Here is a 25,114-nt window from a genome sequence, read left to right as displayed (position 1 = left end):
ATAGTTTAGCTACACACCTTGTTGGTCGAGCCATAATATCGTATTCAGCCAGCTTGAGAAACCAAACGCTACTAGTAGCTAGTTACTTAATGACGTAAATCAAGTCTCTTAACAGTGTCCAAACTAGAAACAAAATGAAATACTAAATAACTTAGATAAACGACCACATTGAAATAAAATAGTACAATTTTGCATGTTGTTTATTTCAAGCTATCCCGCGACAAACTGAATCTTTCACATCTATATCTTGGGTTTCTATTTAGGGGATTCGTTATTTGTGTAACTTTACATTGGCATAATGTTAAAATATGTATTATTAATGACTCAATTCCATTATTCTACGAATAAAAATATACAAATCCATATGCTTCCACTTTTCTGTCCAACGTGTAGATTGATTTGATGTATTACTGTTTTGAAAATAAAATATGACGAAAGTTGTATATCAAAAGCACAGCTAGCTCAGCTGTGTCAGTCAGCTGGTTGTCCAAACAAGGGAATCGACACAGACGTCCTTTTACATCCACAAAATACGAATGTACAGGTAAAACTAGACTTCTACGATAATCATTATTATTCTGAAACAAATGTATCACGATTGCAGTATGACTAGTGTCAATATTGTTGTTATTAGTTGCACTTAGTAAGCTAGGCAGCGACCACTGCAATGTTAGCTACCATTGCTAACAATGCTAAATAGCTAACGTAAACGCACCCCATTCCGTACAAATGTGCGTAACCGCAACATTCATACGAGGCTACAACGAAAACTAATGGGACTGTGTTGACTTCAAAATCGGGGGTGTGAACTACATTTCTATTCATGCGTTGATCGACATGGTAATGGTTCTATAGTATTGGAGAAAAGTTGAAAAAACTGAACCTCCGTTACATCGTGACGTGTCATGTCGTAACGTACAGCAAGCATAAAGCAACTATTTCTGTCTTACAATCTCTCTACACCAGGTGTAGCACTTCTCTCATCATTTAAAAACAAGAAATGGGCAGTGACGGAGGTAAGGGGGGGATACCTAGTCATTTTTTGCGTCATCATTGCATGCGATCATAATTCTCAAAGCCGCTGTTTACTTCTAAGATCACTTTAGCCCCGCCCTAAAAACCCGATTCAAATTCGACACAAACCTTCAAATAGGTATGTAATGACTCATTATATAAACTCTTTATAGTGTTTTATTTACATTTTAGAGGCGATAAGGTGATAAGTTGGACAGATCGAGTGAAAAAACGCAATTTTCCCACACATCTCTCCTTCTCACTATCACACATTAGTTTCGCTTCCCCACCTGCCATTTTTTAAAGACCCAACGGAGCTCATTGCCTTGTTGAATTATGCAGAAACGGGCAGCGTGGGGTTCATGTAATTGATTCTGTTGGAAAGGGGAGAAATTGTGCTTTACAATGGTATTGACATTACAGTTGATCTGGAAGTATTACGTTTTTGGGGCGCTAAAATAAGGTCAATTGTACGGACCAAGGCGATGTACAAAAGTGAGTGAGTTTACGTTAGTACGGCAGGGCTACCTTCAACGAAAAAACGTAACAGTTAGTGGAACGTTCAATTAAACCGAAATGGTGCTGTTCTGAACGACCAGGGATGTATTCATTAGTCTGATTCCGTTGGAAAACGTTTGGTCTATTGCCACGAAAACGATAGTTTATATTGGACAAATGTAGGTAGGTCCCTCTCCGTTCCGTTTGCTTCCATTTGGTTCTGTAAACGGTTTCCGTTGCGAAACGTTTTGCCACGGAATCCGACTAATGAACACACGCCGGGTGAAGAAGGCTGTCAGCACAGCCACCACTTCCATTTAAACATGCCACCCATTGCTTCAAGCCACACCTACCAAATAGAGCAAACCATGAGGTTGTTGGCACCTTATATGGGGAGGATGGGCTCGTGGTAATGGCTGGAGTGGAACAAGTGGAATGGTATCAACTACATCAAACATGACTGATCCTGAATCCTGTATATAGCCTCGCTATTGTTATTTTACTGCTGCTCTTTAATTATTTGTTACTTTATTTTATGGGGGGTGGGGTATTTTTCTTAACTGCATCGTTGGTTAACTTAAGAGCTTGTGAGTAAGCATTTCACTGTAAGGTCTACCTACACCTGTTTTATTTGGCGCATGTGACAGATAACATTTGATTTGACATGGTTTCCATGTGTTCCATGCCATTTGCTCCTTCCAAACATTATTATGAGCCAGCCTCCTATGGCGCAAACGTACCTCAGTCTGTGCAAGAACGTTGAACATTTTGGGGAAATGTGTTGTTCAGTAGAAACCGCTATGCAATGTAGCAAACGTTCAATAAAACTGACGCATCCCATCCCCCATTGAAGGGACCAATGGGCCTAGCGCATTAATGATTTCCATTAGACAACACAGCCACAAAGTCAAAATTGGCTATATTGTAAAAATGTATGAAAACAAAAATGTGCTTTTTGGTCTTAATTTAAGGTTAGGGCCAGGCATTTGTTTTAGCTGTGTGGTTAAGGTTAGCATTAGGTATAAAATCTGATTTTTGGAAGAGAAATTGTAGAAATAGGCACATTTATTACTTTCTGGCTGTGTTAACTAGTGATGACCCACATTTTAATGCCTTGTTTTTACTATCTATTCATCTATCTGTCAGCAATAATCTGAACCTCACAAGTCTGGTAGCTAGCTAAAGTAGACTATTTCCCAATAAAGGCAAACTATGACTATAATTTCTGTAGAAGCTCAGAATGAGATGCACCCGTTCTGCAGGTCACATTCTGTTTAAGGTCCCCAAAGCACACACATCCCTGGGTTGCTCGTCTTTTCGGTTCGCTGCAGCTAGCGACTGGAAAGAGCTGCAACAAACACTGAAACTGGACAGTTTTATCTCAATCTCTTCATTCAAAGACTCAATCATGGACAGTCTTACTACTGACAGCTGTGGCTACTTTGTGTGATGTATTGTTGTCTCTACCTTCTTGCCCTTTGCTGTTGTCTGTGGCCAATAATGTTTGTACACTGTGCTGCTGCCATGTTCTGTTGCTACCATGTTGTTTTAATGTTGTGTTGCTACCATGCTATGTTGTTGTCTTATAGGTCTCTCTTTATGTAGTGTTGTGGTGTTTTGTCGTGATGTGTGTTTTGTCCTATATTTTTATTAAATGTATTTTTATTTGAATCCCAGCTCCTGTCCCCGCAGGAGGCCATTTGCCTTTTGGTAGGCCATCATTGTAAATAAGAAATTGTTCTTAACTGACTTGCCTAGGAAAATAAAGGTTACATTTTTTAATTTTTTATCTGGTATACAGGATTCCATTAGGTCGTTCCAACTCAAAAAGCAAAAGAAATAGGATTTCAACACCCACCTGTCACGCCTGCTCCCGCTCTTCCCCCCTGGCACTCGAGGGCGCCAGGGTCCCCAGCATTACTCACTCTTGCCACCATCATTACGCACACCTGCTTCCCTCGTCACTCGCATCACCAATCATTTGGACTCACCTGGACTCAATCACCTGTTATTTCCTTCCCTATATCTGTCTGTCCCCCAGCTCTCTTCCCCGCTTCCACATTAACGTTCGTATGTTGTTTTGTTACCCGTGTGCTGACGCTGTTCCTGTCTTGTTCCTTATTAAATGTTTGACTCCCCGTACCTGCTTCTCGACTCCAGTGTCAGTCCTTACACCCACCATCTGATTGTTCTGAAATCATTTCTGTACTTAGTAACAGATACAATTAGCATTCCTGAAACATTATTTTGTTGAAATATAATTTGATCTCTGAGAAATTAAGCTAAATCATTGCACTGAAATTGGCAATTTTAATGTATAGGATTCAGATTGTATTCAATAAATGTAGTACCCAACATCTGATTTGGGCCAAAGGTTCTTCCTACTAATGAGTAAAATGAGAAATCCCCCAAAATATGTCAAAAGCCACCCACGGACCCCCCGCACCCCATGGCAATCCCACCCCAACAACCAGTATCAGTTTTCTATGTTTGACAATTATTATGAAGCTGTGGCTTGGTGTATTGCTTCTCCATACTATGTAACATATTCCCTGTGAATCTGGTGTTGTTTCTTCCCCTCCTGTTCAGATCCATTTTTAATAGATTTTTTAAATAGATTTTTAGTTAATTCTATTATTTACCATAAAGTAGTGTGAAAATACCAGGTTTTGACCATTAGATGCTGCTGTTTATGCTATACCGCCACATTCATTTATCCAGTCTCTTGTGTTTATTTAATACAGTACCAGTCAAAAGTTTGGACACACCTACTCATTCAAGGGTTTTTGTTTATTTTGGCTATTTTCTACATTGTAGAATAATAGTGAAGACATCAAAACTATGAAATAACACATGAAGTCATGTAGTGACCAAGAAAGTGGTAAACAAAACCGATGATCTCTGCATGTGTGGTTCCCACCATGAAGCATGGAGGAGGTTGTATGGGGGGCTTTGCTGGTGACACTGTCTGTGATCTATTTAGAATTCAAGGCACGCTTAACCACCATGGCTACCACAGCATTCTGCAGCGATATGCCATCCCATCTGGTTTGTGCTATCATTTGTTTTTCAACAGGACAATGACCCAACACACATCCAGGCTGTGTAAGGGCTATTTGACCAAGAAGGAGAGTGATGGAGTGCTGCATTTTTTTATTTTTTTATTTAACCTTTATTTAACCAGGTAGGCAAATTGAGAACACGTTCTCATTTACAATTGCGACCTGGCCAAGATAAAGCAAAGCAGTTCGACGCATACAACAACACATAGTTACACATGGAGTAAAACAAACATATAGTCAATGATACAGTGAAAAAAAAAATAAGTCTATATACAATGTGAGCAAGTGAGGTGAGATAAGGGAGGTGAAGGCAAACAAATATATGTATAAATAAATAAAAATATAAAAAGGCCATGGTGGCGAAGTAAATACAACACAGCAAGTAAAATAAAACTTAAAACACTGGAATGGTTGGTTTGCAGTAGAAGAAAGCGCAAAGTAGAGACAGAAATAATGGGGTGCAAAGGAGCAAAATAAATAAATAAATACAGTAGGTAAAGAGGTAGTTGTTTGGGCTAAATTATAGATGGGCTATGTACAGGTGCAGTAATCTATGAGCTGCTCTGACAGCTGGTGCTTAAAGCTAGTGAGGGAGATAAGTGTTTCCAGTTTCAGAGATTTTTGTAGTTCGTTCCAGTCATTGGCAGCAGAGAACTGGAAGGAGAGGCGGCCAAAGGAAGAATTGGTTTTGGGGGTGACCAGAGAGATAAACCTGCTGGAGCGCGTGCTACAGGTAGGTGTTGCTATGGTGACCAGCGAGCTGAGATAAGGGGGGACTTTACCTAGCAGGGTCTTGTAGATGACCTGGAACCAGTGGGTTTGGCGACGAGTATGAAGCGAGGGCCAGCCAACGAGAGTGTACAGGTCGCAGTGGTGGGTAGTATATGGGGCTTTGGTGACAAAACGGATGGCACTGTGATAGACTGCATCCAATTTATTGAGTAGGGTTTTGGAGGCTATTTTGTAAATGACATCACCGAAGTCGAGGATTGGTAGGATGGTCAGTTTTACAAGGGTATGTTTGGCAGCATGAGTGAAGGATGCTTTGTTGCGGAATAGGAAGCCAATTCTAGATTTAACTTTGGATTGGAGATGTTTGATGTGAGTCTGGAAGGAGAGTTTACAGTCTAACCAGACACCTAGGTATTTGTAGTTGTCCACATATTCTAGGTCAGAGCCGTCCAGAGTAGTGATGTTGGACAGGCGGGCAGGTGCAGGCAGCGATCGGTTGAAGAGCATGCATTTAGTTTTACTTGTATTTAAGAGCAATTGGAGGCCACGGAAGGAGAGTTGTATGGCATTGAAGCTCGCCTGGAGGGTTGTTAACACAGTGTCAAAAGAAGGGCCAGAAGTATACAGAATAGTGTCGTCTGCGTAGAGGTGGATCAGAGAATCACCAGCAGCAAGAGCGACATCATTGATGTATACAGAGAAGAGAGTCGGTCCAAGAATTGAACCCTGTGGCACCCCCATGGAGACTGCCAGAGGCCCGGACAACAGACCCTCCGATCAGATGACCTGGCCTCCACAATCACCAGCCTCAACCCAATTGAGATGGTTTGGGATGAGTTGGACAGCAGAGTGAAGGAAAAGCAGCCAACAAGTGCTCAGCATATGTGGGAACTCTTTCAAGACTGTTGGAAAGTCATTCCTCATGAAGCTGGTTGAGAGAATGCCAAGAGTGTGCAAAGCTGTCATCAAGGCAAAGGGTGGCTACTTTGAAGAATCTCAAATATAAAATATATTTTGATTTGTTTAACACTTTTTTGGTTACTACATTATTCCATATGTGTTATTTCATAGTTTTGATGTCTTAACTATTATTCTACAATGAAGAAAAACCCTGGAATGTGTAGGTGTGTCCAAACTTTTGACTGGTACTGTATATCATAACATTTCCTTTGCAACTTTGGGTAGAAAACCAATAGATTTGTCTCATTATGAAAATAAATAAGCCAGTCCTCCATGAAAGCAATTGCGTTTGTCATAATAGCAACCTAATGCTTCAACCCAACTCTGCTTGAATAGTCCAACAAGTGGCCACTCTCTGAGAGAGCTATCTCAATGCAATTCTCATGAAGACTTTTCCTACAAACTTTGATGGAGAAATGGGCTAGGGACTAAAACTACCTTAGCCTAATGGTTTGCTTGTTCACCAGGAATGGTCAAACAGTAACTAATCCAGACCTTTTTTGACGGGAATGAACCACACACAAAGGGTCTGTTACCTGGACACAGATTAAGCGTAAAAGAAGGACAAACTGATTTGCTTTCATGGAGGACTAGCTTGAATTGTGAGGATGACCACTCACTTTATTTTCATCATGAGCCAAATCTATTGATTTTTCTACCCAAAGTTGCAAAGAAAATGTTGTGATCTATTTGGTGTCTTCACTGACATTTTCAACATGTCCCTGATTGAGTCTGTAATACCAACATGTTTCAAGCAGACCACCATAGTCCCTGTGCCCAAGAGCACAAAGGCAACCTGCCTAAATGACTACAGACCCGTAGCACTCACGTCCATAGCCATGAAGTGCTTTGAAAGGCTGGTAATGGCTCACATCAACACCATTATCCCAGAAACCCTAGACCCACTCCAATTTGCATACCGCCCAAACAGATCCACAGATGATGCCATCTCTATTGCACTCTACACTGCCCTTTCCCACCTGGACAAAAGGAACACCTATGTGAGAATGATATTCATTGACTACAGCTCAGCGTTCAACACCATAGTACCCTCAAAGCTCATCACTAAGCTAAGGATCCCGGGACTAAACACCTCCCTCTGCAACTGGATCCTGGACTTCCTGACTGGCATCATTCCTGACATCATTAAGTTTGCAGACGACACAACAGTGGTAGGCCTGATCACCGACAACGACAAGACAGCCTATAGGGAGGAGGTCAGAGACCTGGCCGGGTGGTGCCAGATTAACAACCTATCCCTCAACGTAACCAAGACTAAGGATATGATTGTGGACTACAGGAAAAGGAGGACCGAGTACGCCCCCATTCTCATCGACGGGGCTGTAGTGGAGCAGGTTGAGAGCTTCAAGTTCCTTGGTGTCCACATCACCAACAAACTAGAATGGTCCAAACACAACAAGACAGTCGTGAAGAGGGCACGACAAAGCCTATTCCCCCTCAGGAAACTAAAAAGATTTGGCATGGGTCCTGAGATCCTCAAAAGGTTCTACAGCTGCAACATCGAGAGCATCCTGACTGGTTGCATCACTGCTTAGTACGGCAATTGCTCGGCCTCCAACCGCAAGGTACTACAGAGGGTAGTGCATATGGTCCAGTACATCACTGGGGCTAAGCTGCCTGCCATCCAGGACCTCTACACCAGGCGGTGTCAGAGGAAGTCCCTAAAATTTGTCAAAGACCCCAGCCACCCCAGTCATAGACTGTTCTCTCTACTACCGCACGGCAAGCGGTACCGGAGTGCCAAGTCTAGGTCAAAAAGGCTTCTCAACAGTTTTGACCCCCAAGCCATAAGACTCCTGAACAGGTAATCAAATGGCTACCCGGACTATTTGCATTGTGTGCCCCCCCCAACCCCTCTATTATGCTGCTGCTACTCTCTGTTTATCATATATGCACAGTCACTTTAACTATGCATTCATGTACATATGTACATACTACCTCAATTGGCCCGACCAACCAGTGCTCCCGCACATTGGCTAACCGGACTATTTGCATTGTGTCCCGCCACCCACCAACCCCTCTATACGCTACTGCTACTCTCTGTTCATCATATATGCATAGTCACTTTAACCATATCTACATGTACATACTACCTCAATCAGCCTGACTAACCGGTGTCTGTATATCGCCTCGCTACTGTTTTTCACTGTCTTTTTACTGTTGTTTTTATTTCTTTACCTACCTATTGTTCACCTAATACCTTTTAGAGCCTGTAAGTAAGCATTTCACTGTAAGGTCTACACACCTGTTGTATTCGGCGCACGTGACAAATAAACTTTTATTTGATTTTATAACCACAAGAGACCAGCAAAATGGATAAAAGTGTGTCCGTATAGCAGCAACAGCAAAACCCAGTACTTTCACACTACTTTATGGTATATAATGCAAGCAACTTAAATTACACATTTCTCTGAACAGGAGAAAAAGACATCACCAGATTCTGAGGGAATACATTACATGGTATGGAGAAGCAATACTACAAGCCGCAACTTCATACTACTTGTCAAACATAGAGAACTTCTACTGTATACTGGTTGTTGGGGTAGGATTGGCATGGGGTGTGGGGTCTCCGTGGGTGGCTTTTGACATTTTATTTTTATTCCTTGTGTCTTACTCATTGGTAGGGAAAAGTTTGATCCACATCGGATGTTGGGTACTATATTTATTGAATATGATCTGAATCCTATAAATTAAAATGGCCAATTTGGGTGCAATCAATTAGCTTAATTTGTCAGATATTAAATTAAACTACAGAACAATCTGAGATGGTTGGTGTCATGGCTTGCTGAAATGACATGGAACGATTCGATTGCATTAACATTACTGTACAAGTAGTCACTATTCTATCTGCTTTCAGCTGAGAAAATGAAGAAAAACAAGGGAAAGGTGAACACCACTGAGAAGGAGTTTGTGTTTGGGTTCAGGGCAGGGAGGAATGACTGTGTCCTTAAAGTACCTCTGCAATTCCCTGTCCAAGAAAATGTCAGTGACCTTCATGGACGACTTATGCTGCTGCACAAAATACCTTGCTTTGTTGAGAATGGTAATGAGATTTCCATTAAACTAAATGTAATTAAATTCAAAACCAACCACATTCATATATTCAACAATTTACAGTCTCTTAATTCATCCACACATACCTTTTGGTACTAATACTTTGATGTATCTTGGTTTAGAACTGAGGAGCACACTGTCCACATTTATTGAGAGCGAAACCATCCAGGACTATGACAGAGAAGCAGAGTTGGCCCTACAGAGACTGACAACAGGAGAGGTGGACATCAACCAGCTTACAAACACATGGGCCAAGGCCTACTCAGAGGTAAAATAATTACTCAAAACCAAAGACCATGTTTACAAGCATTTTTTCGTATAAACTTCTTTGGCCCTAAAGCAGAATTTGGCCCGTAGGTAATTTTATTTGCACGATTCTTGTCATTCTCCTTCGACCTCTCTCATCAACGAGCTGTTTTCGCCCACAGGACTGCCACTGACTGGATGTTTTTTATTTGTCACACCATTCTTGGTAAACCCTAGACAATGTGTGTGAAAAGCCCTGTTTTTGAGATACTGGATCCAGCGCGCCTGGCATCGACAATCATACCATGTTCAAATTTGCTTAAGTCAGTCGTTTTGCCCATTCCAACGTTCAATCGAACAGTAACTGAATGTCTCAATGCCTGTCTGCCTGTTTTATATAGTAAGCCACGACCACGTGACTCACTGTCTGTAGGAGCAATCCATTTTCGTGAACGGGATGTTGTACCTAATAAACTGTCAAATCAAATCAAATTTTATTTGTCACATACACATGGTTAGCAGATGTTAATGCGAGTGTAGTGAAATGCTTGTGCTTCTAGTTCCGACAATGCAGTAATAACCAACGAGTAATCTAACTTAACAATTTCACAACAACTACCTTATACACACAAGTGTAAAGGAATGAAGAATATGTACATAAAAATATATGAATGAGTGATGGTACAGAACGGCATAGGCAAGATGCAGTAGATGGTATCGAAACATATATAAAAGTGGCATTATTTAAAGTGGCTAGTGATACATCTTTCATAAATTTTTACATTATTAAAGTGGCTGGAGTTGAGTCAGTATGTTGGCAGCAGCCACTCAATGTTAGTGGTGGCTGTTTAACAGTCTGATGGCCTTGAGATAGAAGCTGTTTTTCAGTCTCTCGGTCCCTGCTTTGATGCACCTGTACTGACCTCGCCTTCTGGATGATAGCGGGGTGAACAGGCAGTGGCTCGGGTGGTTGTTGTCCTTGATGATCTTTATGGCCTTCCTGTGGCATCGGGTGGTGTAGGTGTCCTGGAGGGCAGGTAGTTTGCCGCCGGTGAGGTATTGTGCAGACCTCACTACCCTCTGGAGAGCCTTACGGTTGTGGGCGGAGCAGTTGCCATACCAAGCGGTGATACAGCCCGGCGCTGCTGCGCCTTCTTCACCACACTGTCTGTGTTAGTGGACCAATTCAGTTTGTCCGTGATGTGTACGCCGAGGAACTTAAAACTTACTACCCTCTCCACTACTGTCCCGTTGATGTGGATAGGGGGGTGCTCCCTCTGCTGTTTCCTGAAGTCCACGATCATCTCCTTTGTTTTGTTGACGTTGAGTGTGAGGTTATTTTCCTGACACCACACTCCGAGGGCCCTCACCTCCTCCCTGTAGGCCGTCTTGTTGTTGTTGGTAATCAAGCCTACCACTGTAGTGTCGTCTGCAAACCTGATGATTGAGTTGGAGGCGTGCATGGCCAAGCAGTCGTGGGTGAACAGGGAGTACAGGAGAGGGCTCAGAACGCACCCTTGTGGGGCCCCAGTGTTGAGGATCAGCGGGGTGGAGATGTTGTTACCTACCCTCACCACCTGGGGGCGGCCCGTCAGGAAGCCTAGTACCCAGTTGCACAGGGCGGGGTCGAGACCCAGGGTCTCGAGCTTGATGACGAGTTTGGAGGGTACTATGGTGTTAAATGCTGAGCTGTAGTCGATGAACAGCATTCTCACATAGGTATTCCTCTTGTCCAGATGGGTTAGGGCAGTGTGCAGTGTGGTTGCGATTGCGTCGTCTGTGGACCTATTGGGGCGGTAAGCAAATTGGAGTGGGTCTAGGGTGTTAGGTAGGGTGGAGGTGATATGGTCCTTGACTAGTCTCTCAAAGCACTTCATGATGACGGAAGTGAGTGCTACGGGGCGGTAGTCGTTTAGCTCAGTTACCTTAGCTTTCTTGGGAACAGGAACAATGGTGGCCCTCTTGAAGCATGTGTGAACAGCAGACTGGGATAAGGATTGATTGAATATGTCCGTAAACACACCAGCCAGCAGGTCCGGTGAGTGTATATGTGATCATATATAAATGTAAGCAAGGTTGGAAATTATTATGTTTTAGTCAATGTTATATCTGTTTGGGCTTCTTGCAGTCAATTTGCAGTCTACACATTATTTGTAATTAAGTTGTGGCTCCCTGACCATCCTCTCAAGAAACAATTGACCTCGCCTGAATCTAGTTGATGATCCCTGCCCTAAAGCTTCTAACCCCTCCCCTTGTCCCTGCTTCTGTCCTTCCCTCTCTTCTTCTCCCACATCCCTCGCTTCTATCTGTTAGTGTCCCACCCACTGATTTACTCATGTTGTCCACCTCAAATTACAGAAGTAGATGACTGTATGCATTTCGCTACACCCGCAATAACATCTGCTAAGTATGTGTATGCAACCAATAACATTTGATTTATACAGTGCAACCTGTATTCTTATGCTATTGAAAAATCCAATTATCTCAAAGACGAGCTCGAGAAGTGTTAGCATAGTGTGCATCCTGAGGATATTATCTTCAGGGTCTGAGCTGTAGTCATAGATCATTATGTTGATACAGGAAGTCAGTAAGTCACAAACAGTTGACTGCTCCTTAAGTTTGGAACAATGTATTAAACATTTTTTGCCAACAGTTGCCTGGAGTTGCCAAGTTGTAGTGTTTGACTTTGATAAGTTGTACCTCATCGATTTTATACACTGCAGGGAATGTTGCAATTCCAGACCTGCATCATCTGTCTGACAGTCTGAAGGGTATATTGTATATCATTAAAACAGCTGTGGTCTGATGAGAGATATTAATAGACATTATGGCTTTCAATTTAAATGGATCAAAGAGCGGAGACTCCTCGTGAAAAAATCCCTTTGAAACAGAATATCTTCCTTATTATGTTTTTTAAGAAGGTCAACGAGATCATCTGCTTAATGCACTTCAAAGCTCTGGACTTTAAATTCTGCTGTCACTTGCTCAAGCACTTATAAAAAGAAAGAAGGCTGCCCCTCCTATAAAGCTCTGTTGGCTCACTGCTGTGGTGCATACAGGATTACCATTAACATTTTACTGCACTAGCACAGAAATACTCATAGACAATGTCCAGTGTATTTTAAGGAACTCCAAAGGTCTTTTAATGTCTATCATGTTTGTTGCATAAAGATTCCCAGACTTGTATTAATAAAGGAAGTTCACACTCTAAATACTATTCTATACATTCTAAATATGACAGAAGTATGAGGTCGCTCTCTTAGCTTTGCCTCTATTGGGTTTGTTTAGGAAAACCACCTATTGCTTTTCAGTCAAAATAGTTGCCTGGGTCTTTCATACCGTGCTGTGTCACTCACTTCTGCACTTCCTACAATGTCCTGTGATCTACTGAACAATGTCTTCCTGTGATTTTCCTTCGCTCTCAGAAGGTTACTCCCACACCTCAATGCCATTATTCTCTTTTGCTTGTTACTCTTTAGACTACACTGGAACATGCTCGTCCTGAGGAGCCCAGCTGGGATGAGGACTTTGCAGATGTTTACCACGAGCTCATCCACTCCCCGGCCTCTGACACTCTGCTCAACCTGGAACACAACTACTTTGTCAGTGTCTCGGAGCTCATCAGTGAGAGAGACATGGAGCTGAAGAAGTTACAAGAGAGGTTGGTATGACCATAGAGATGAGTCCTCAAGTGCAAAGTAGCCAATTAAATCATCGTAATTGAAGTTAGTGTCATATAACAAATGCCTAAAGTGTTTTGCATTGTTCCGTTTTCAACTTCCAGGCAGGCAACAGAGATGGACAAAGTCATGCAAGAACTGGGAAAGACCATGACTGACCAGGATGTAAATGCAGTTGCATCTCAACACTTCGATGCCCAGCAGGTAAGACACAGAGCCAATCTGGTTGGCCATTTAAGCTACAAGCATTGTAATGCTCTATGTACAAAGATACACAGTCATAGAGATGTACGATTGGTGATTCTTCTGTCTGGTCAGGTGCTGGAGAACAAGTGGGCCAATGAACTGAAACAGGTGACTCATATTCAGAAGCAGGAGTATCAGGAGTGGGTGATCAAACTGCACCAGGACATGCAGAACCCCAATAACAGTACTATTAAGTAAGTGTGTGTGTGTGTGTGTGTGTGTGTGTGTGTGTGTGTGTGTGTGTGTGTGTGTGTGTGTGTGTGTGTGTGTGTGTGTGTGTGTGTGTGTGTGTGTGTGTGTGTGTTCGCATGCGTGTGCGCGCTTGTGAATGCATGTGTGCAGAAATGTATAGGGGGATGTTCCTTGAAATCTCACTAATCTTCACCTTCTTACAGTGAAGCAAAATTGGTTAAATCAGATAATGAATAGATGAGTCATAGTCAAATAAATGTTTTTTCTTTTGCTATATATGTCTTAATTATTTTTTATGTTCAGTGTAGTTTGTCAGTCCCAATGTACTTCATCTGGGGTTGGTTTGTGTCCATTCATCTTCCAGCCTGGTTCCAGATCTGTTTGTGCTGTCTTGCCAACTTCTATGCTCATTGGCGTGGGCAAGACAGCACAAACAGATCCGGGACAAGGCTAGTCATCTTGTGAAACGTATCCTTTACAGTGTGATGTTGTGTTTGTCAGTGAGGAGATCAAGGTGCAGCCGAGCCAGCTGACAGAGGAGTCTGAGCCTGGGGCCAGGGTGTATGAGGAGCAGCGACAGCTGGAGGAGAGCTTTACCATCCACTTAGGTACTATACTGTCTGTGTCCCCATGGAAACACTGCTGCCTGGTCCAACAAGCCCATGATAAAAATAAACCTTGATGACAGCTAATTAATTTACATTGAATTTCCTGACATCGTAAAATGTAAAGACATCCTGTACATTATATATTTTTGTGTTTGTTTCCGTATGTATTTTGACGGTGTTGTTGCTGTGGTGTTGTCCAGGTGCACAGCTGAAGACAATGCACAACCTGCGACTGGTGCGGGCGGACGTACTGGACTTCTGTAAGCACCGTCGCCATGGCAGCAGAGGGACCAAGCTGCGGCGGCTGCAGACGGCTCTGTCGCTCTACTCCTCGTCACTGTGTGGCCTGGTATTGCTGGTGGACAACAGGGTCAACTCCTACAGTGGCATCAAGAGAGGTGAGAGGTCAGTGGCCAACATAAAGCAGGGGGACCACACTGTTAGACCCTCTTAGTTAAGTGAGAGGATGAAACACATTTTTAATCTGAATAAATTAAATCTTTCTTATTGCCATGACCACATTTGAAGGTGTTTTTCTTTGGCTTTATGGCACCAGTGAGTTAGATGTTTTAGCATGATTTAGCATTTTAGCATGACAATAGCTCAAATGTTTTGTCACAGTAAAAACATGCTCCAACCCCAAAACCTCCGTAACCATTGTGAGATTATAATGAATCAATGTAATGAATCCTCGTCATCATGTGTTTATACGTTTTCCCCAGACTTTGCCACAGTATCTAAAGAGTGTACAGACTTTCACTTCCCTCGGCTGGAGGAGCAGCTGGAGGTTGTCCAGCAAGTGGTGCTTTATGCCCGGTCTCAGACCAGCAAGCACAAAGACCAGCCTGGTGAGTCAGTCACACACACCAGCAGCACACCACTGGCGAACAGTCAATCATACTTCTGAGAGTGTTTTTAATTATTATACTGTGTATATCCAATAGCTGCAATGAGAAACTGCCAATTTTCCAGCCATTCTCTATATAACTTGCAAATATGGCCTTGTGGTATCACAGTGAAAAAGTCTGAACAAAGATGCGTTAATTCACTTGTATTTCTTCCCCAGACTCTGACTTGAATTACATGATGATTGAGATGAGTGTTCTCTGTAAGAGGACTGGGTAGACAGTGATGATGTAACTATGAAATACAGGTAACTGCCAAAATAAAGGTTACACCAACATCATGTCTTAATAGTAGTAGGGCGTTGAGCCACCAGAACAGCTTCAATGCACCTTAGCATAGATTCTACAAGTGTCTGTAACTCTATTAGAGGGATGCGACACCCTTCTTCCACAAGAAATTCCATAATTTGGTGTTTTGATTTACTCAAGTGTTTCCTTAATTTTGGCAGTTACCTGTATTTCATAGTTACATCATCACTGTCTATCCAGTCCTCTTACAGAGAACACTCATCTCAATCATCATGTAATTCAAGTCAGAGTCTGGGGAAGTATATAAGTATGTAAGGTACATTTAGAACAATGTTAAAGATCCTGCTGGCCCAGTAAAGTAATGTTTGTTCGAGCAAGGGCAAAGTCAGTGGCATGTTGGATATAAATACTTGTTGGGGATTATGTCAGGACGGAAGGGACAATACTTTTTTGACATCATCGCCAACGTGTGTTGTCGGAAACCTCAGTCAAGATCCTTATCACAATGAATCCCCATTGAATGGTTGTTTAAGTGGAGAGATATCAGAAAGCTGAGTATAGAAACATTCCTCCTAGCTATCAGGCTTTATACGGATGGACCTATGACCTCTGTTGTTGCTATTGTCATCTATTTCCTGAAAGGTTATCTTTGCACTAGTTTTCCATACAGGAAATGCTGAAGTCGTCTCTTGTTTTCCCATTGACAGAGGTTCCTAGGAATGGAAGTAGTTGTGAAGATAAGAACCAAAATGTGGAAAAGAATTCTTCCAATATCTTACCAGGTAAAGTCGACTGAATATGTGGTTTTATCTTGGCCTAAATCTTTAAGGGGCAAATCCTAACGTTGTGCATTGATGTCAATGGGAGACTAGGTGAACATTTGGCTTAAGTGGAAGAAAGGATTCACTCCTAAATGAAACCAACCTTTTTAGAAATAGGCTAAGTCATTTGTAACCTTATCTTCTTATATCATCCTCTCCAGGTGAATTCTACATCTCCCGCCACTCCAACCTGTCTGAGGTCCACATCGTGTTCCACCTGTGTGTGGATGACAACGTGCGCTCAGGTAACATTACGGCCCGGGAACCTGCCATCATGGGCCTGCGCAACATCCTCAAGGTCTGCTGCACGCATGATGTTACCACCATCACCATCCCTCTGCTACTGGTCCACGACATGTCAGAGGTGAGAGAGAGCCTTATGTTATATGTGTAAAAGCAGAAGGTAATGTATATACCTCGAGGTCCCAGAAGTCAGATTCATAATGCATGTACAACATAGTACATTAGTTACAGGTGAGAGATGACAGTTAGTTATACATATGCTATACTGTATGTGTAATTGGTTCAGGGCTCGACATTAATGCTTCTCCGCTTGCCCGGAGCAAGTAAAACAAATTGTCGGACAAGGAGATTATAGGTTTAAGTTAACAGAATGGACAAAAAAATCTAAATATCAAACAATTGAGCTACTCTTATCAGAATTTGGTCAAAGTCTCCTGCGATGTGTTGCGCACTGTCCTGCCAATCTCTGCAGAGCGCATTGGAGTATAATTGTTGGAGGCTTGCTTTGACAGGCATGATCGGTCTTTCAATCATGCAGTTGCGAGATGTGTTTTTGAGGTAATGGAAAGCGAAAGGGGGATACCTAGTCAGTTGTAAAACTGAATGCATTCAACTGAAATGTGTCTTCAGAGAGGTGTGGGGGGCTGCCTTAATCGACATCCACATCATCGGCGCCCGGGGAACAGTATGTTAACTGCCTTGCTCAGCGGCAGAACGACAGATTTTTACCTTGTCAGCTTGGGGATTCGATTCAGCAACCTTTCGGTTATTGGCCCAACGTGTCACGTTCCTGACCTGTTTTCCTTGTTTTTGTATGTGTTTAGTTGGTCAGGGCGTGAGTTGGGGTGGGCATTCTATGTTAAGTGTTTCTATGTTGGGTTTAATGTGTTGCCTGATATGGTTCTCAATTAGAGGCAGGTGTTTGACGTTTCCTCTGATTGAGAACCATATTAAGGTAGGCTGTTCTCACTGTTTGTTTGTGGGTGATTGTCTTCCGTGTCTGTATGTATGTTCGTACCACACGGGACTGTAGCGTTTGTTTGTAGTCTGTACCTGTTTGTGCGTTCTTCGTGTATTTGTAAGTTCTCATGTTTTAGGTCAGTCTACGTCGTTTATTTGTTTTGTAGTTTGTTAAAGAGTTTTCGTGTTTCGTCGTTCTGTTAATAAATATTCATTATGTATTCATCACTGTAAGAAATTGTATTAGATATTGGTAACTTGTTTTAACAACTTCTCAACATTACCTATAAGTTGACACAACATACACACCCCCTCTTTTTCTTGGACATATGCTGGACACATAGGACATATACACGGCACCCACAATTCCCCTCCCCCATGACAATCGCACAGACACACCCAACCCATGGTTGGACCTCAGGACAAAGAACTCTCAGGAACCAATGGAACGTGGACACCAGGCCTGATCAGGACTACCCAAGACCCAGATCGACCAATCGGAAGGCCGGACTCGCAGATCTACCTACTTTGCTTGTTGTCTATATAGTACTGTACATTTCTGGAAACTGGCCTCTTTTCCGGACGATTCACTAGGAGTCAGACTGAAAGAGCCTTGCTGCAAGATTTTACTAAGATATCTTTACATGTGATTAAACGGCCTTATTATAAAATTATCCACCTCGTCCTATTGTCTCCTCTTGTTCTCCTGTCAACAGTAAACGTTTTACTAACATCACCCGCTGCGCCTTGGTCCGCTCATTCACCACAAGACGACCGTTACACAACGCTCCTACCCGCCAGGCTACCTGCCGCACAGTGTGCACATTTGTTGATATTAATTGCTAGCTAGTGACTTATTTGCCCAGTTAAGGCACATTTTTGGTCAGCAATGAAAATCCTGGAAAAGTCATGGTGTGTGCATCACCTGCATGTGTTCCAGTGGGCCATTTCCAGAGGAGAGAGAGAGACATTGCGCAGCAGGTAAAACTAGATAACCAGCCAAACTACACTATGTTTTGAATCGCTAGTTAACTATTTAGCTATTAGTATGTATTAATGTCATTGTCATGTCCAATGTCCTAAAATAACTTTCCACCGGCAAAGTATAACCGCCAATGACCGACACGCAGCTGATACGGGTGTGCAAATGCTGCATACTCCGGTTATAAAACTGTCACTCAAACACTCAAAATTGGCTGTTGAGAAATAATTCTGACACCGTTGGAAAGCTAGGATTCCCCTATACTCAATACTGGTCAGGTAATTCTGACAAAGTAAAAAAATATTCTTAGAATAGCCTAATTGACAAGTAACTCCTATGCTGTCAAGATCTCCCCTGAACATGGAATATTTTAGCCTTGTCTTTGTTGTCTTTGTTAGCTACCTTGTCTTTGTTAGCTACCTTGCCCATCTTAGCCATTTGAGCAGTTTTTCATTGGTTGTAATTGTAATGTTGCAGGGTGGCCAACCATCCTCCAGGAGAACTACTGGGTGTGCAGGATTTTGCTCCAGCCCTGCATGAACACACCACATTGTAAAGAAAAATCAGCTGCTCAACAGGACCTTGATAAGTTGACTGGTGTGTTTGCGCAGGGTTGTATCAAAAGCCTGCCTTCCCAGTAGCTCTTTGGATGGAGGGTTGACGGACCACGTGTTTTATACAGTAACCTATAAATGCAGTATTTTACCTTGTTGGGGGCTAAGTGCCTTGATCAAGGCTACAACGGCAGGAGATATAATGCACGGGATCAGAGACCAGGAGAGTTTCATTGTCAATACCAGTGATAATAATGAATGTATTTTATGAAGTGGCTCCTTGCATCATACAACATTTTCAGTCATGGTTTTGGCAATGGTGATGTTTTGTAGAAGAAAATGGGTGTGAAAAGATTTGATTACTTATTATCTAACTGTACAGTCAATGTTATCACAAGCTCTAAAAAAAAATATCAATGTAGCCTGAATTATGAGAAATTATTGAATCACCCAATTTTATATTTAACTTTATGGTGTATGATTCACAGTTGTTTTGTGAGTAAACCCAGTGAACTGAACTGACCACTCCTCATTCCATGGTTAGATGATTAGTAGAGGAAGGAGAAATTGATGAAAAATGGACTGACGAATAAGGAGAGGAGGAGTAATGAATGTGTCCTATTTCCGGCCTTAGGAACTGATTTGTCTTTGAGTGCCACTATGCCCCTCCTGCCCTTCAGTTAAACAGTGGTGTGTGCGTCAGTCTGTTGTCCTCATCCCCAGTGTCGTTCTGACATGTTCCTACCCTGTCCCATGGCACATTCACAAGCCTTTGATACTGTGTCCCTTAATGACCTCCTCCTCCACATCTCTCTACTAGTTAATTCAGTACAACCCAACCTCAGCAGTGCTCTTAGCATTTTCTCCATTACGGAGTAGAGGAGGGAAACGTGGAGAGTCTTGAACTGTTGTGTTTACTCAAACTCTGAGTATACAGCGCACGGTACACACAGGGTGGGGGGACAGCGGTAGCATTGATAGACAGCAGCACTCCTGAGTCCACATGGAGGCACCCAGAATTGAAAAACAACCATTACTCAACAAGCTGCTGCCTGATGTAGAGTAGACCTCCTCACTGCAGTCTAGAGAGGGCTCTGTCCTTATCATGCCACAACATGCCTGATGAAACGTCTTCTCTCAAGTCAAAGCAGGAGCTCGCTCACAAATGTACTCTGTGTGGTGTTCTCGCTTCCTAAGCTGCAGGAACCAAAGAATCTTAATTATCTGTCTCTTTTTATAACTTAAAAGCATTTCTGTCTGGAGTCTTCTTTTCCAGTGCTTTTTCCAACTGATGGATTGTACTTTTGCCCAACTCAGGCATATATACAGTAGCATAATGACCAGCATAGTTGGTCAAAGGAACCATAGAAGGCAATGAGCTGTACACCCACAGATGTCTTTCAAGGAACATTACTTTTATTCTCTATGAAAAGCGGTTGTTTGACAATGTCAGGCAGGCAGAAGAGAAGGGAACAGTGAGGGGATGACAGAGGATAGAAGGTTCATCATGTTCCACCATCCTGTGGCCCGACTGACTCCTTTTATTCTCTCCCCTGCAGGAGATGACTATCCCATGGTGCCTGAGGCGGGCTGAGCTGGTCTTCAAATGTGTCAAAGGTGAGACAGTAAGATGTACCAGTGTCATCTTCCCCTCTTGTGTTACCTCTGAGACCTCTCAGTCCTAACTTAAGATGTTTCCCTCTGCAGGTTTCATGATGGAGATGGCATCGTGGGATGGAGGGATCTCACGGACAGTCCAGTTTCTAGTTCCACAGGTAAGAAAACAGGTCTGACTGGCTGCTGCTGATCTGGTCAGAACCTCATTGACTCACACATAGCATGCATTGTATTGCGGAATATATACTTTTAGCGACATTATTTAGGTTTAGAACTGTATCATTACAGTTGAATGTACACACCCAGACAGGTTAGATGTCTCTGACAAGGACTCAACACCAAAGCATCCAGTCAGTATTCACTATTCAGGGCTGATTAGTCTTTGACACCACTCATATAACTAGTATTATAGGTTGATTAAGTGTTGCCTGCCAAATGTGATTTAGTGAAGCCCCAGAATGAACCCTATTTGAAGCAAAAACAAGTACTTGAGAAGATTCTGATCGTATCTTTCGGAACAGGAAGTTAAACACACTTTGGAGTTGGAGCTATTGCTTGTCCCAGCCATTCAGCATCCAACAATAGTACCCCTGTACAGTATGTCTCACAAAGGCACAGCTGTTCTTGTGTACTCTCCAAATACACTTCGGAGTGTACACAGTGTACCTACATTCAATTTACCATCACAAACAAAAGATTCCCGGAAGCTCAACATAAAACATATGTACCTTGGTCTCAGTCTATAGTGTCACTATGTGATGAAAATGTTATGATATTAATTATAATAATAATACATTGTTTAGGTCAAATAATAATATGCTGACTGCTCCTATATGTATTATTTTGTAAATATATTCTGTTAATAGTTCAGTAAAGTTTAAAAGCAACGTACTGGCCGTCTACTCGTCTACATCTCACCGAGAAATGATATTCTGGAGCACTCTTATTTCTCAATAGAAGCATCCCCCTTCATTAATGTGGCTCTGTTACAGGTTAGTTATACAAGTCTTTGGTTACAGGCATGGGTGAGATTGTGTCCCTGTAGAGAGGGTCACCTATAGTATGATTATATGTTGACAGTCTCGGGTTAAACCACCATCAAAGGCCCCTAACAGCATTTACGGCTGCCAGCCTTACGCTCCAACACCATTCAAAATAGCACCTCTAAAACAGCTTTGTGTTGTACACCTCAAACAGACACGTAGGTCTAAATACACGAGCAGTAGACGAGTTGTGGGGGGAGACATTAATACTTAAAATGCTTACTTGAAGGCCATGCTACCTATTAAAGTGACAGCTGTCAGAGAGCGCATCATTTCAGCATCTTGACTGATCCCAAGGGAAATGGGACATTGAGCTAAAGGTCCCTGCTTAGGTGGTCGTCACTTACTGTTGTATAAGCAAAACAATGTATGTTGTGAATTTGAATGTTAAGAATTTCCCCTTAATAGATGTCTTGCATGTTAGGAGTTTGTGTCTGTGTAGGCTACTCTATCTTGGAAAGCGGCCGTTCCATGTGTTTATCCGTTCCAATGTGCATTAAACATTGATATCTACTTTGTCTGTGTTTTATTGACAGAGTATCTCTGAGGAGATGTTCTACCAGTTGAGCAACATGCTGCCTCAGATCTTCCGTGTCTCGTCCACCCTCACGCTCACCTCCAAACGCTGACGGAGACACAGGGCCAATCACGGCGGCCTGGCAACTGTCAACACCATGCTGTTTTTAACAGACAGATTCTATGGCCTCTTCCTCATCATGCTATAGCAATTAGCATTTTAGTCTTGCAGTCTGTGGTTAAGTCACAGTTGAGTCTACCATCATGAAAATAAACTAACCAAAGGAGTGACTGTACTCTCAGATTGTTAAAGCACTCCAGTCAAAAGTATGAGATTCAGTGCTTTTGAATTGCAATGATTTTACAATATAGAGAGGTGCCTCAAGAGTTTTAAAAATTTAGTTCCCTCTAACATATTTAAATAGTTGCATTTTACAGAGGTTAGTGTGATGGATGACTGTCAATTGATTTAGCGATCCCTGCATAATTGGCATCATCTTAGGGCAAGGTGACATCATCTTGGCGCCATATTCCCAAAAAAGATGGATTGTGTTGTTGCCGAGGCACGCATTATGCAGGTGTTGTGTGTGTGTGTATACTGCATTGCAGTGAATTATAGTGAGAACTTTGTCATCATCTCACTCCACCCCAGTAACAGCAGAGGGCACTGTTCTCAGAGATAAAGAAGCACTCTGATAGATGATGTTTAATCTACTCCGTGCCAAAACATTGATTTAAACATTTACTATGAGACACAGAAAGTTTGTTTCTTATGTTGTTGCAGCCTAACCTCTATAGCCCATACCCCTGAATGTTTTTCAGCACTTCTCAACTTATTTTTGATGTGGCATTCCAATTGACTGATCACAACACACTGTACACTGATCATAATGTACTGTTTATACACATATCTTTACTATATGTTTTTAGTCGAAATGTATGTAAAAAGTGTTTAAACTTATTACTGGTCAATGTGAATCTATCCTGAATCTTCTCTCTGTGAAATAATGTTTCAGATTTTACATTTGTTCGTTTTTTTGTTCGTTTACAGGCCTGTAAACTGGGCCTTACTGGGCCTGTAAACAAACTCCATATTGCAGTTTGTGCACAATTTAATTTACTGTTTATGAGTAGTCCACGATCGGCTAATCTAGCTGAAGCTAATATGACATGGTAATTACATTCTTCCATGTCTGTTTGAATTAAGTTATTTTAGTTGGATGAAATAATTTATGCTTGTCAGAGGTTTGCCTGCTATGATGAACAGCAATAGTATTAAGATGATTAAACAGATCAAGTGCACCATCAAAAGTGTCTTCTTTCAAGTGAAAAACAGATGGCTGTGGCCATTCTCCTCAGAGCTCCCAAGTCGGTGTCGTGTTAAAACCTGCTGTACTGTTTATACCGTACTGCAGTGGTGAGAACCCGCAAAACCCTACGGAAATGTGTCACTGAATGCCTGGCACTCTTGGCATTGGTCTTGGTGGCCTTAAGTATTGGGTTCCCTGGGGCAGAGGGACCATGGTGCCGACTCAGCAGCATCATTCCCCGGCCGGACCCCGTGCCTGTCCCTCCTCCCTAGTGTTGTGTGCAGCAAGGCAGCCTGGCCGTCAGAGCAACACACACACACACGTCCTTTGATGAGGACAGCAAATCCCTGGAGCAGCTGACCCCCTAGGGGGCTGATTGGCTGATCAGGTTCCTGGGTTCAGGTACACACAACAGTGAAACCTACAGTACATGGCCCTATTCAATCAAAGCTGCAAATAATTGTTTCCGAAGACATGATTCCTCTCAGCAATGGGAAAGTGGGGCTTCTTCTCTACCAAGCAGGGTTCATATTTAACTCCTCTGAGAATGAACTTGTACTGTATCTTGAGCTTATATCTTTAGTAAAACAATTTAATAATTGTTTTGTTATTGTGTAGAAATTGAGTTTATGGGTTATTGTTAGTACAAGTTGAATAAGGATCATTCAACAATGTGTTAATACAATGTTATTCCTATTGAATTACTACACAGACATGAGCTACTCAGTGAAGTTTTACCCCCTCTGAATAGCACAATACATCGTGTCTCCAGAAGAGACTCCTCTATTGGCTCAGAGAAGCCAACAACAGTGTTTGGTGTTCTGGTACTTTTGCCCATGTGGATGCTTGACACAAGCTTATGATGGTCATGCATATAAACTATAAGAAACTAAAACAATTATTCAGTGAAAATGAATTTTAATGGAATGTTCCCAACCTCACCAGCTTGTAATTGAAGTCTAGGGAATGGCCTCCAGGTGGCTAGATGTGACTGCATTACACAAAGCATGGAGGTGACCACAAGGCTATTCAACTCTGCCTGCTTTGGCTTCCTAGTGTTATTAGTTCCCCAACTCCTTAAACCTCTGGTCAGGCAACATGATGGTTCAGATGGCATTCAACATGTCTTCTGGACTTGTTTGACAATGAAGTAGAGGGAGTGTAATATAAAATAGTTGTGAAATACAGTATGTGTCCCCTCTGTGTTTGAGTCAGTATTTAGAAATAATGCAGGTTGCGTCTTTAAAGCCACAAATGCCCTGTTGAGTTCAACACACATTTGACCCTCAAAATAAAGTGATTCAACTGTCCATGTTACATTGAGTCAGTATCTGATACTACATCGTATAATTGATAGTTGATACATCGTGTCATCATATTATTACAAGTGGAGCGAAAAATCAAACAGGAGGATACTTCGTAGAAAAAATATCGGCTTCATAAAATCCAGAATGAAGTCTAGCCTACCATTGAGCGTCTCAGCATTCCTCCCGAAAACAGTCGCCTCCATCCTCCCATAATCTCTCTCCTCTGTTCCCCGCTCCATAGTATCCCCGAACGTCACAGCAGAGTCCCGAAAACAGTCGCCTCCATCCTCCCAT

At 42.3% G+C, this 25,114-nt stretch overlaps 2 protein-coding genes and 1 long non-coding RNA gene across 3 annotated transcripts in view; 1 reads left to right on the top strand and 2 right to left on the bottom strand.

The window, feature by feature from the left end:
• LOC139584461 (RAD51-associated protein 1-like) overlaps positions 1-3,614 on the bottom strand; it is a 12,992-nt gene extending 9,378 nt beyond the window's left edge. Inside the window, exon 1 of the mRNA XM_071416350.1 lies at positions 18-3,614. Coding sequence (XP_071272451.1) covers positions 18-34 — 17 coding nt within the window. The 5' untranslated portion in view covers positions 35-3,614. The remainder of the gene's footprint in view (positions 1-17) is intronic.
• Positions 463-23,514, top strand: LOC139584460 (FERRY endosomal RAB5 effector complex subunit 3-like). Its single transcript, XM_071416349.1, has 14 exons — positions 463-544; positions 9,145-9,330; positions 9,464-9,609; positions 13,067-13,248; positions 13,372-13,471; positions 13,586-13,707; positions 14,207-14,313; positions 14,514-14,711; positions 15,036-15,161; positions 16,175-16,249; positions 16,450-16,652; positions 20,587-20,644; positions 20,735-20,802; positions 22,224-23,514. Exons 2-14 carry the CDS (start codon positions 9,153-9,155, stop codon positions 22,314-22,316), a joined length of 1,656 nt encoding a protein of 551 aa, XP_071272450.1. The 5' UTR covers positions 463-544; positions 9,145-9,152; the 3' UTR covers positions 22,317-23,514.
• LOC139584463 (uncharacterized) lies at positions 12,703-25,114 on the bottom strand. The gene is made up of 2 exons (XR_011676769.1): positions 24,981-25,114; positions 12,703-14,691 (listed from the first exon to the last, which is right to left on the bottom strand). It is a non-coding gene; the product is annotated as an uncharacterized lncRNA (long non-coding RNA).

The sequence above is a fragment of the Salvelinus alpinus genome, chromosome 9, assembly GCF_045679555.1.
Source record: "Salvelinus alpinus chromosome 9, SLU_Salpinus.1, whole genome shotgun sequence".
NCBI lineage: Eukaryota > Metazoa > Chordata > Actinopteri > Salmoniformes > Salmonidae > Salvelinus > Salvelinus alpinus.
Note: the sequence above shows the minus strand (reverse complement) of the source record. Positions and strands in the feature narration are given on the sequence as shown.

Excerpts from the sequence above, each read along its gene's own strand:
- LOC139584460 (XM_071416349.1), top strand. The coding sequence starts at position 9,153 with ATGAAGAAAAACAAGGGAAAGGTGAACACCACTGAGAAGGAGTTTGTG. Across the intron at positions 14,712-15,035 it reads CTACAGTGGCATCAAGAGAG|ACTTTGCCACAGTATCTAAA; the intron begins GTGAGAGGTCAG and ends CGTTTTCCCCAG. Across the intron at positions 15,162-16,174 it reads CAAGCACAAAGACCAGCCTG|AGGTTCCTAGGAATGGAAGT; the intron begins GTGAGTCAGTCA and ends TCCCATTGACAG.